At 40.3% G+C, this 12,566-nt stretch overlaps 2 protein-coding genes across 2 annotated transcripts; both read left to right on the top strand.

The window, feature by feature from the left end:
• The first annotated feature begins 2,043 nt into the window (after nucleotides 1-2,043).
• Nucleotides 2,044-5,695, top strand: LOC110168039 (G2/mitotic-specific cyclin-B2-like). The gene is made up of 7 exons (XM_020933444.2): nucleotides 2,044-2,190; nucleotides 2,406-2,516; nucleotides 2,873-3,325; nucleotides 3,410-3,646; nucleotides 3,726-3,866; nucleotides 4,259-4,369; nucleotides 5,149-5,695. The coding sequence occupies exons 1-7, from the start codon at nucleotides 2,164-2,166 to the stop codon at nucleotides 5,257-5,259; spliced, it is 1,191 nt and encodes a 396-aa protein (XP_020789103.1). The 5' UTR covers nucleotides 2,044-2,163; the 3' UTR covers nucleotides 5,260-5,695.
• A 2,583-nt stretch (nucleotides 5,696-8,278) lies between these two features.
• Nucleotides 8,279-10,856, top strand: LOC110168041 (G2/mitotic-specific cyclin-B2-like). The gene is made up of 7 exons (XM_020933446.2): nucleotides 8,279-8,429; nucleotides 8,749-8,859; nucleotides 9,028-9,507; nucleotides 9,580-9,816; nucleotides 9,904-10,044; nucleotides 10,338-10,448; nucleotides 10,512-10,856. The coding sequence occupies exons 1-7, from the start codon at nucleotides 8,403-8,405 to the stop codon at nucleotides 10,620-10,622; spliced, it is 1,218 nt and encodes a 405-aa protein (XP_020789105.1). The 5' UTR covers nucleotides 8,279-8,402; the 3' UTR covers nucleotides 10,623-10,856.
• The last annotated feature ends 1,710 nt before the right edge of the window (nucleotides 10,857-12,566 follow it).

Here is a 12,566-nt window from a genome sequence, read left to right as displayed (position 1 = left end):
TCTATTTGTGTCATACAGTAAGATCGACCCATTGTGCTCATATGAGGACATCATTTTTTACAAAAACTACTTCCTGTATAAAAACTAAGTTTAGGTATGACACTTATTAGGTCCTACTTATCCCAAATAGCAAGGAGAAATAAAAAATGCACACCAGACAAAAGCTCGGGTCTCAAGAGGTTAATATCAGCTAAATTCTTTATCAAAATCACTGCATTTGATACTTTACTTGTTCTAAAAGAGTCTTCAAACTACTTTTACTTTGTATTTGGAAAGTACATTTTAAACAAGTACTTCAGTAGTTTTACTTAAGTATATTTTCCAGGTGATACTTTTACTTTGAGACCTGCTGAATTTTAGCACATTTAATTTGAGTTTCCATCCCAAATTTGAGAAAACCAAATACACAAAAACAGCAAAATAAAATTAAGAAATTACTCACTTAATATCAGCTAAATTCTTTATCAAAATCATTACATTTCATACTTTACTTGTTCTAAAAGAGTCTTCAAACTACTTTTACTTTGTACTCAGAAAGTACATTTTAAACAGATACTTAAATATTTTTACTTAAGTAGATTTTCCAGGTGATACTTTTACTTGAATAACCTTTGGCCTCTGTATCTGTACTTTTATTTAAGTATCAAAATTTAGTACTTCATCCATCACTGCCTGGAACAAACTCAAAACCAAGAACAGAACAGACCAGTGGTCGAAGGTAACGAAGTGTAAAAGTAAAAGTACAATACTTAAGTACAGTTTTGAGGTATCTGTACTTTACTTTAATCAGTTTTACAGTGGATACTTTTTATGTTTACTTCAGTACATTTGAGAGCAGGTGTCTGTACTTTCTCCACAATATTTTAGATCTGGATTAAAAAGTAAAAAGTACTTTTCTTTATGGTTTGAGACCTGCTGAAGACTTAATTTTAGCACATTAATTTGAGTTTTAGTCCCAACTTTGAGCAAAATAAATAAACATAAAAACAGCTAAAAAATTAAAAATAAAATAAGAAATGAACCACTTAACCTCTTTGAGATCCTGCGTCATTAAATTTTTGTCTTAGTTCCACGATACTCAATTTTTAAAAACTTTTTACCTGTTAGTCACATTGAGAGACACTGCTCGCACCATTTTCTGGTGACATCACGACATTACACCAATTTCAGTGAAAAAAAAATGGTGGGAATATCAACAAAAATCTTCTACAGCAGCTCCCAAAAGAAAAAAAACAAACAAAAAAACAGCAAGGTAACGTTTATATCCAAATTTTATGAATGAAACCAATGTATTTTGTGTAAAATTTGACACATTTTAGTAATCATAGCAGACTAGAAATGTCTTGTCCTTGTTTGAGGACATTGGGACTATGTCATGTTATTGATTGAACCATGTTGTTTGCTGAACTTGAGAATATTTAGATGAGTTTACTAGTGTTACAGTCAAGGTTATTTGTCTAAGAAAAGTAACAAACAAACGATGGGCAAACTCAAAAAATAAACTTAACTCAAATAATCACTTTTGGGCACCGTGGGCTTGTGGTTTACGCAGTGAAAGAAAAATCAAAATCAATATCCATGACCAGAGCTGGATTAAAAAGATTTATTTCAGTTTTGAATGTAAACAACAAGAGGTACATGATTAAGGCCTATTCTTGATGCTTCTTCTGTGGACTGGCAAAATAAATAAATAAATAAATAAATAATACTTGTATCACTCTCTTTTCTAGGTGCCCCATGGATTAAACCAAAACAGAAAAGATGCTAACGTAAATAGCAAATCAGGCTAAACAAATTAAAAACATAATATAAGCCAATAAATAAACCAATTGACAAAAAATAATAATAAACTAATCTTAATAATAATAATAAACAAATAAGCAAATAGCTCCTAAACAAACAAAAAAAATATTAAAATTAAAAATTAAATACATTGACGATCACCAGGGGCGGTCTCTCCTTATGATTGACAGCGTTCTCCACCAATCAGCGACGCTGTTTTAATCCTAGCAGCCAATCAGATTTCAGGACGCAGTATTTGAACTCACGTCCTTAGATTCACTGTTGTTTACCTGCGCAGATTTTCACTTTTACGCAAATTCTGCTCGTCTTCTGTTGTTTTTTTTTGTGTTGAGTCACTTTTACTTCGCTGTTGGTGTTAAAATGGCGTCTCTGGAGGTCCGCGCGCATGTAAGTAAAGGCTTAAATCAGCTTCTTGAATGTTTTACACCGCGAGTTGTTTTGTTTTGTACAGTATGGCGTCTCCTCCGCTCTTTACATTGCTGATAGTGCAACACGTGTGCAGATTTTCTAGTCTAAAGCGTGATATTTATAGTGAGAACTCTTTTATAACGCATCCCTGGTGTGTAGTTGTTTATATGCGGTCCTCTTTCTTTCTCTGTCAGCCCGGAGCCGGAGAAAACCCCGTGCGGATGGGGAAAGCGACTGCAGCGGGACCGAGGAGAGCAGCTCTGGAGGAACTGACCAACTTCAACCCCGCAGCAGTCAACACAAAGGTGAGATCAGGCTAAATTGAGGCATAATCTAATCACCAGACAACCGACCCGGGACCGCCACTGTGAAATAAACTGGTGCCTGTAATGGAGTCAAATGACAAAAACATTTTAAATGTGTTTTTGAGTTGTGTTATAGTTATACAGTTCATTTTATAAGTGAACAGTTCTTTTTAGTTGGAGATAAGAGCAATGCTTAACATTTCTAACAAGTAACAACCTCAGAAGAGCTCCAATCACCACTTTCAACAATCACTGTTCTCAGTGGTCATAAACTGTACGGTTTAAGCAGGAGGGATTTTACCCCCAACCTGAAGAATAACCGTCTTTGCATTTTACACTGTTTCCTGTCTCCCCAGAGAGGAGCAGCTAAGTCCAAGCTCTCTGCTGCTTTGAAAACCAGGCAGCCTGAGAAGAAGCCTGAGAAGCAGCCTGAGATCCAGCCTCAGCCCCCGCAGGTGGAAGTCCCAGTGGTCCCTGAGGTCCCTGAGGCTCCACGGCAGCTGGATTTGTCCATGAAGGAGAGCGAGCTGTGCCAGGCCTTCTCTGAGGTGCTGCTCACAGTGGAGGATGTGGATGAACAGGACTCTGACCAGCCTCAGCTCTGCTCTCATTACGTTAAAGACATCTACAGATATCTGCACGAGCTGGAGCAGCAGCAGGACGTGAGGCCCCACTACATGCAGGGCTACGAGATCACGGGCCGCATGAGGGCACTGCTTGTGGACTGGCTGGTCCAGGTGCACTCCAGGTTTCAGCTGCTGCAGGAGACTCTGTACCTGACCGTGGCCGTGCTCGACCGCTTTCTGCAGGTGCGACTCTGTGGGGCGTTGTGCTAATGCTAACGTGCTAACACTAACGTGCTAACACTCTAACACTGACCCTCCGTCCTCCAGGTGCAGCCGGTGTCTCGCAGGAAGCTGCAGCTGGCCGGGGTGACGGCCATGCTGGTGGCCTGTAAGTTTGAGGAGATGTACGCTCCGGAGGTGGGAGACTTCGCCTACATCACAGACAACGCCTTCAGCAAAGCCCAGATCCTGGAGATGGAGCAGGTGCTGCTGCGGAGCATCAAGTTCCAACTGGGACGCCCTCTGCCCCTGCACTTCCTGCGCAGGGCGTCCAAAGTGGCCTATGTGAGTGACTGTGATGGGACCTGTGTATATGTGAGTGTGAGGGGTCAGATCTAACCTCTGTCTGCTCCTGTCTGTTCAGTCTGACGTGGAGAGACACACTCTGGCCAAATACCTGATGGAGCTGACTCTGCTGGACTACGACATGGTTCACTTTCGTCCGTCTGAGATCGCGGCTGCAGCTCTGTGTCTGTCACAGCTGCTGCTCGAGGGGCTGCCCTGGGTCAGTACAGAACAGTCTGACAGTTATTGGAGCTTACAACTGTGATTTTTAATAGGCATCACTTGCTGTAAAACACACATTTAAACCCAATAGTTACTATTTTTACATGATGCACCAGTAAAGTCTTTGCCTTTTTCCATTCCATGCTGAGTGAAGGCAACAGTTTACTGGGGTCATCACTAAACGTGTGCTGATCAATGACTCTTACAGAGAAAACAAACATGGTGTCAGTGACTGTTGCAGTTGTATCAGTGTACCGTGCCACATTTTTTTATGGCACATCTTTAGGTGATTGACCTTAACTGCATTTTACAAATGAAATTATTAAAGCCTAAATGCGTAAAACACTAGTTGAGCATCTTGTCCTAAGCTCTGCTCTTGTGTCTCCTCAGTCTCCCACTCAGCAGCACTACTCCACTTATGACGAGGCCCACCTGAGGCCCATCATGCAGCACATCGCCAAAAACGTGGTCCAGGTCAACGACGCCAAGACAAAGTTCATGGTGAGTCCAGATCAGAGGTGGAGAAAGTGCAGAAAATTGTAATTTAAGTAAAAGTATCTTTTCTTTGCTACTTTTACTTAAGTAGGAATTAAGCAATCTAAAAATCTATGTCAAAGTAAAAGTACTGCATTTAAAATGTAATTTGAATAAAAGTGACTTGGTTACTTCCAATTATTTGTAAGAAAGGATGAGTGATAAATCTAATCCAGCACAAGTTGTTTTAATCAACTTTTAGGTGATACGGTGCAAACTTTGTTTGTGAGCACCGTTGTCTTAAAAATGTACACTTACACTGAGCCCTTCTTTTTATAGAACTTTAACAGCATAACAGATTAAACAAATTAACAATAACAAATTCTGAATTCTATGGCTGCTGGTTTCCTTCGATTTCCTCTCGAGCACCTTCTTGAATTTCGTCCATGTCGATCTCTGGCACCAGCATCGTCCAAGTTGATCCAAGACCGACTGGCGGTTCTGTACAATGGCTGAAAATGCCACTGGTGCAATTTCTTTTAATTTCTGGCAGATTGACTTTTTTCCTCTTCTATAAATCTGATTTAACTCAGTAATGAGGGCGGGTTCCAATGAAGTGAAATACTTGGTTCATACTCTACTAAAAGTAAAATGACCTATTTCAAAAACTTCTTGGATTACAAATTACTCAAACTTCTCACTTACAGTAATACGAGTAAATTTAATTCGTTACTTTCCACCCTTGGTCCAGATTTAGGTCAAGGGTTTTAATATTGTGTGACCTCTGACCTTTGCTCTGTGTTCAGGCGGTGAAGACCAAGTACTCGAGCAGTAAACTGATGAAGATCGCCCTGGTCCCTCAGCTCAGCTCTCCCATCATCAGGAGCATGGCGGCCGCAGTGGAGCAGAGTCACTGACACAGACCAGAGCCCGGGACAAGAACGCACTTTATTTTTCACTCAGTCCTGAAGATTTTACGGGATTTTAAATAAACATTTTAATAGTTTTTTTCTAAAAACATTTGTTTTAACACTGTGGTACGTTTGTCTCAAGACTTTAAATCACTGTTTCCAAACACTACCTCACTGTAAAAGGGCAAATCAAACCTTCTTGCTGTATTACGCTTTAAAGTTCAACTGTATATCAGCTATCGGCCTGTAATCAAATCCAGATTCTGCTGTTAAACTCTGCTAAACTCAGCTCTTGTATCCACATTGTAGTAAACACAGTTTGTTTATGAGTTCGATGTCATTTCAAATCTAAAATATGAGGGGAAAATAATATCTGCAGATCTCATGACATCTGTTTTGGTCTATTCTTAAAAAAAAAAAAAAAATTGTCATGAGAAAAACCCATATTGGTCAAGCTCCATTGGCCTCTTCAAGATTTATTTTGAACAGGAGATTTGAGCCAGTGAGCTTGTCCTCTTTTCTTTTTTTTGTTGTTGTGATGCTTTGCACAAATCATGCATCATTAAGTAAATTATCATATGGGTTTAATCTGGTGCAGGTTCAGTGGAGAAGGGCATTTCCTGACTGATTATGAGAACTCTAGTCTTGCTTTGCCAGGCCATGTTTTGTATTTTGTATTTTTACTACGAGTTGTCTTTTTATGCAATCGTTTTGGACATAAGTTTTTACTCGTATCTGTTTTTGTTTTCTGTTGTGCTTGTAAGTCTCTGTGTTGTCTTTAGCTGTTTATGGGAGATTAGTTTGTGCTTTCAGTTTGACAAAAAGTTCACTGTATTTTCATTGTTATGTCCATATTTTTGTTTGTATTAAAACTACGGACGATTTGTCATGTTAAAATAAATGCCACGAGAATTTCATTACGTAAAAATTCCATCCTTTTTAAATAATTAGTCAAAATGAAAAAAGTTGGTTCTTTAATGTGTATGGATAGATGGGTAGATTCATGACTCCATAATTTGGTGAGGTTTTGTCTAATATTTTAGATAAAGTAGTTTCCATATTGGTTTGGACATGTTCAGAGGAGGGAGAGAGGATATGTATTGGCAGAAAGATGCTGTGGTTAAAGATGCCAGGAAAGAGATTTATGGACAGAGTGAAAAAGGAAGTAAGATGTTGTGAGAAAAGAGGTGAGGATCAGAAGCAGAGGTGGGACCAAGTCGTTGTTTTGCAAGTTTCAAGTAAGTCTCAAGTCTTTGACCTCAAGTCCGAGTCAAGTCCCAAGTCAAATACAGACAAGTCCTAGTCGAGTCTTGAGTCATTGGCCCATAAGTCCAAGTCAAGTCCAAGTCGTCTGCTTTGAGCTTCAAATCATGTCAAGTCTTTAAACCAACGTACCAAATATAACTTAGATTTTTGCAATTTATTTGCCTGGAAATCCAGAAGGATATTTCTCTGTATTTGTTACACAGCTCCGTATCAGCCGCTGGTACAGCGATGAGTCTGGATTCGTCCAGGCAAGCAATTTATGTGAATTTTAACTAAATTGTACTTAAAAATCATGGTATATTTATATATGAGTATTTATATAAGATGCGTAGAAATGCAATTTTTTCCTTTTTAAATGTCTTGACAAAATCTTAGTGTGAATCTTTACGGTCAGAAAAGAAAGAATTCAGATTTAAAAGTGCGAAATAAGTTATTTTGACATGTAGTTCTCGGTAATTCCATCTCTTTTACAGTGCTGTATGTTGCTGTAGTACATGTTAGGATATCACAGCACAGCATATATCAACTGAAAAGAGAAAAGTATTTTCTAAAAACATGTATATTTTTAGGAGAAGTATCAAGTCTTCTGAAGTCACATGGCTCAAATCCAAGTTAAGTCCCAAGTCACTGATCTTCCAGTCCAAGTCGAGTCCCAAGTCTTAGTCCATTTTATCAAGTCAAGTCTCAAGTCCTAAAAATATTGACTCAAGTCTGACTCGAGTCCAAGTCGCGACTTGCAAGTCCCACCTCTGGTCAGATGGAACAGAGGATTCACATAACTACAGCATCAAGCTCAAAATTCTGTCAACCCAATTCTACATTTTAAAGTCTTTGTACCCTCATAGTATTTTTTTTATTTTATTTTTTTTTACCTTAGACTTCAACTTTAGATAAACTTTATTGATTCACAAGGAAAATTATTTGGACACAAGCGTTCACACATCACAATATAATATAATAACAAAGAGCGAAAATATAGAAGGTAATAATACATTCTAAATAAGTAGCAAGAAACAGGTGCCAAATAAGACATAATTAAGTCAAAATAAAATAGAAAAATAAGTAATAAAATGTAAAATCACAGTTTTGTACAAGAGGACATAGGAAGAGAGTGCAAAAATATGATGATTGACAGGACATATGATTATCTGTTACATAAGGGCGAGTTGTTGTACAGTTGTAGGGAGTATTATCTGTCCTTCTATAGTCTGGGGCAGTATGGGAGCAGGACTGTCCATGATGGAGAGGATTTATAATAGATTGGCCAGCCCAGCCCTGTTGTGTTCTCTCATTCTTAACAACGCCACTGAAGAAAACCAGAGAGACCAGCAGAGTCTGAACCGAGGCCAGGTGAGTGGAGGGGGCAGGTTTCACACTGCCATCTACTGGGGAAAAAAAATACACAAAAAATAAATAAACTTATAGATGATAGCTTTAAAATTGCGATTTCTTCTGTTAGGTGTATATGGATATTATAGATAAATTAATTCTGAATATTTGGGGTTTTACGTTTTGACATTGCTGGATATTTTCTCGTAATATAAATAATCTGATACATAATTTATTAGTTAAAATAAAAAAAATAAAAAACAGGCGCTGGTAAAAAGACACAAAAAATAATAATATACTAAAAATAAATAATTAAAAAATATAAAATCTTACGTACGCGTGTCTTTACGTACGGGCCAACATTCTCCACCAATCAGATGCGTCGTTTTAATCCCAGCAGCCAATCAGGTTTCACGTCGCACTATTTGAATTCCCGGAGCGTCGCGTCCTTAGATTCATTGTTGTTTACTTGCGCAAATCTTCCCTTTTTACGTAAAGTGTGCTCGTTTTAAATACTCTTTACTTGTGATTCCGCTTCTAACCTCGACGATAACATGACTTCTCTCGAAATGCGTGCTCTGGTAAGTAAAACTCGCGTTATTCCTAACATATTTACAGCTCGTGTAGCTCCGAGGCTAACAAGGCACAGTATCGTAGCTGCTGTTTTCTAATCGCGTATAAGATTATTGTTTAATGTGCGTTTTTTAAGCATATAGCTTGTAAGGTCACAATATTTATTTTCAGTCTGCAAATGTTATTAGTTTACTCCCAAAATCATTCAGTAATGTTTAAATGCGACATTGTAATTCATGATTCAACCAGATTATCCTTTGACAAAAGCTGCAGTAAGTCATGCATAAATGGAACGTACATTAATGATGATAATCCATTTTTTTCCAGCCTGGAGCCGGAGAGAACCCTGTGAGGATGGGCAAAGCGGCTGTACCAGGGCCGAGGAGAGCAGCGCTGGGAGAACTCACCAACTTCAACCCCACAGCCGTCAACACACAGGTGAGCCTCACACTCCGGGAAGTACCTGGTGTAAGAGCTGCCCAGCTGAGACTCTGCGCTTTGGCTGGAGGCTTCATCACTGTAAACCATTAGACTTTTCTAAATGTACAACCTCAACCTGGAGAATTACTGTGCTCGAGTATTTTACGCTGTTTCCTGTCTCCCCAGAGAGGAGCAGCTAAGTCCAAGCCCTCTGCTGCTCTGAAGACCAGGCAGCCTGAAAAGCAGCCTGAAAAGCGGCCTGAGAAGAAGCCTGAGGTCCAACCCCAGCAGGTGGAGGTCCCAGCGGCCACTGAGGCCCCCAATGCCCCTGAGGTTCCTGGAGCCCCGCAGCAGCTGGATGTGTCCATGAAGGAGGAGAGCGAGCTGTGCCAGGCCTTCTCTGAGGTGCTGCTCACAGTGGAGGATGTGGATGAACAGGACTCTGACCAGCCTCAGCTCTGCTCTCATTACGTTAAAGACATCTACAGATATCTGCACGAGCTGGAGCAGCAGCAGGACGTGAGGCCCCACTACATGCAGGGCTACGAGATCACGGGCCGCATGAGGGCGCTGCTCGTGGACTGGCTGGTCCAGGTGCACTCCAGGTTTCAGCTGCTGCAGGAGACTCTGTATCTGACTGTGGCCGTGCTCGACCGCTTTCTGCAGGTGCAGCTCTGTGGGGAGCGCTGTGCTAATGCTAACGTGCTAACACTCTAACACTGACCCTCCGTCCTCCAGGTGCAGCCGGTGTCTCGCAGGAAGCTGCAGCTGGCCGGGGTGACGGCCATGCTGGTGGCCTGTAAGTTTGAGGAGATGTACGCTCCGGAGGTGGGAGACTTCGCCTACATCACAGACAACGCCTTCAGCAAAGCCCAGATCCTGGAGATGGAGCAGGTGCTGCTGCGGAGCATCAAGTTCCAACTGGGACGCCCTCTGCCCCTGCACTTCCTGCGCAGGGCGTCCAAAGTGGCCAATGTGAGTGACTGTGATGGGACCTGTGTATATGTGAGTGAGGGGTCAGATCTAACCTGTCTGCTCCTGTCTGTGCTCCTGTCTGTTCAGTCTGACGTGGAGAGACACACTCTGGCCAAATACCTGATGGAGCTGACTCTGCTGGACTACGACATGGTTCACTTTCGTCCGTCTGAGATCGCGGCTGCAGCTCTGTGCCTGTCACAGCTGCTGCTCGAGGGGCTGACCTGGGTCAGTACACACACATTTTCTGTTGCACACATCTAAAAGTGAAAAGACCAGTGACTGTTGTTGCTTTTTGTGTACATGGTAAACGATGTGGTTGTTTGCTTGTTGGAGACAACAAACTTGGCACCATGGTAACGGTAAACAACATGCTGCTTTATTAGTCGGCTGTGTCTAAACACCATGTTGTAGAATCTAAAGGGATTTGTTTGACAAATGTTGTACATTTGATGCTGGGAAATGGCCAAGGTTTGAGGTAAAAGGATGTTAGAATATTCTTTGCTCTTGTGTCTCCTCAGTCTCCCACTCAGCAGCACTACTCCACTTACGACGAGGCCCACCTGAGGCCCATCATGCAGCACATCGCCAAAAACGTGGTCCAGGTCAACGACGCCAAGGCCAAGTTCACGGTGAGTCCCGATTTAGATCAAAGGTTAATATGGTGTGACCTCTGACCTTTGCTCTGTGTTCAGGCGGTGAAGACCAAGTACTCGAGCAGTAAACTGATGAAGATCGCCCTGGTCCCTCAGCTCAGCTCTCCCATCATCAGGAGCATGGCGGCCGCAGTGGAGCAGAGTCACTGACACAGACCAGAGCCCGGGACAAGAACGCACTTTATTTTTCACTCAGTCCTGAGGTTTAGAGGATTTTTAGAGATGACCTTTTTAGCTTTTTAAAATCAATGCTTTTACAGCTTGATCCCTTTTCATAAAAGATTAATTTCTTACCATTTTTAATATATTACAGACTTTTGCCTCCATTGTGGTGTGTACATAATGTTGTGGATTGCAAAATGTAAAATAAATGTAAACTTAAAATTGTGGTGTCAGACTTTACAAAGCTTTAATTGCAGTTTTTTTCTCATTTTTATTTTGACTTTACTTTAAATTCTTAATATGTAGATTCAACCTGGTCCAGGAGCATTCAGTTTTCTCTCAAATTAACTAAAATAACTAAAACACAAGAATCACGTGTTTCAGAGCATGTTATTTATTCTCAAATAACTTTTAATTCAGTTTCATTGTCATGCTCAAATGAGAACAGGTTTTTATGATTGACACGGTGCTTAAATCATCAATTAAAACTCAAATATTCTGTCTAAAACTCTAAATAAAACAGTTCTGATAGGGTTTGCTGATGTATGCATTGCGTCACCATGGTAACTAAGCATTACACCCTTAGAGGTACATGTAGAACACCCCTGACGAGATGTCACTGCGCAGTAACAACACAGAGGAGCCACAGTGAAGCCTGATGTCATTAATGGTGACGCTGCAGTGACCGTAGACCAGAGTCCAGACCAGAGCCTAGACCAGGGTTTAACAGGGACTTTGTGTGGGTCCAGAATGTCTCATCACTGACACTGGAGTCTGAAGAATTACATCATTTAGTCCTGAGCGCTGCCCAGTGTGAAAAGACTATTGTACATTCATTTAAGAGGCTGATCTCACCACTGCAGCTCTGAGGACTGGCTGGTAGAGTTCTCAAAAGTCTAAAGCCAGTCGATATTAAAACTAGTATCAGCTATAAACTCATTTCAGCAGGTATCGGTACTAAAAAAGTCACATTTAAAGGACAGAAATGAACCTTGGTCTCGTGACTTTGTGTTCAAAAATGCTGAATTACAACTGACAGTGCCACCCTCTTCATTATAAAAACAAAAAACAAAATCTAATGTGTTCGTATTGTTAAGAAGTTGCTACGTGACGTTTTTAACCTTAAGTGTATAACCTGGGTAGTGAATTTTCTGACTAATTGTGTGTATTTACAGAGCAGTGGGTGGGATGGGGTGAGTGAAAACAGGAATTTTCAGAGTACTGGAAATCTGGAATATATGAGGATACAGGATTAATTAAACATGCACGAAATCACTCTAAATATGTAAGAAATTGATGAAGGAAAACTGTCATAAATGTTGATTTTACACAATAGCCCTATGTCCACTTTAATGCAACAACAATTAGTTCAGTGTCCGATTAAAAATTACACACAACTTTAAAAGTATTGGAAGCATTGTATAATTTTCTGGTGGATGGTTCCTTATAGAGATGTTACTGCTTTGTCTGGAATGTTCCACAGTATGGCATTAAATCTTTCTATCTTCATGGAGACAAAACCAGGCCAAGTTACAGGTCAGATCTGTGGCCTGAGCCTGTTTTTCTAGGTATTTCTGAGTTATAAAATCAACTGTCAGGGTTCCCACGGTCATGGAAATCCTGGGAAAGTCAAGGAAATTGAAAATGTAATTTTCTAGGCCTGAAAAAGTCATGGAATTTTGTAAGTCCAATGAAAGTTTTGTTAAAGTCATGGGATTTTAGTATCTCTTTCACACAACTGCAGCGTTCTGTTAAGTTCTCATTAGACTATTATGATTATTTCTGAACATCTGTGTCTTTTGTTAAAAAGAGACGACAATAAATGCACTGACAGGATTTTGACTGTTATAAAACTATAATTCCAAACCATAATGAGAGTGGAAAGAGTTAACATTTCATATTTAGCCCTAAAAGTCTGATCAATTCTACACA

This window comes from Boleophthalmus pectinirostris, unplaced genomic scaffold (assembly GCF_026225935.1).
Source record: "Boleophthalmus pectinirostris isolate CB_2022bp ecotype Guang Dong unplaced genomic scaffold, ASM2622593v1 HiC_scaffold_19, whole genome shotgun sequence".
In the NCBI taxonomy this organism is placed as follows: Eukaryota; Metazoa; Chordata; class Actinopteri; order Gobiiformes; family Gobiidae; genus Boleophthalmus; species Boleophthalmus pectinirostris.
Note: the sequence above shows the minus strand (reverse complement) of the source record. Positions and strands in the feature narration are given on the sequence as shown.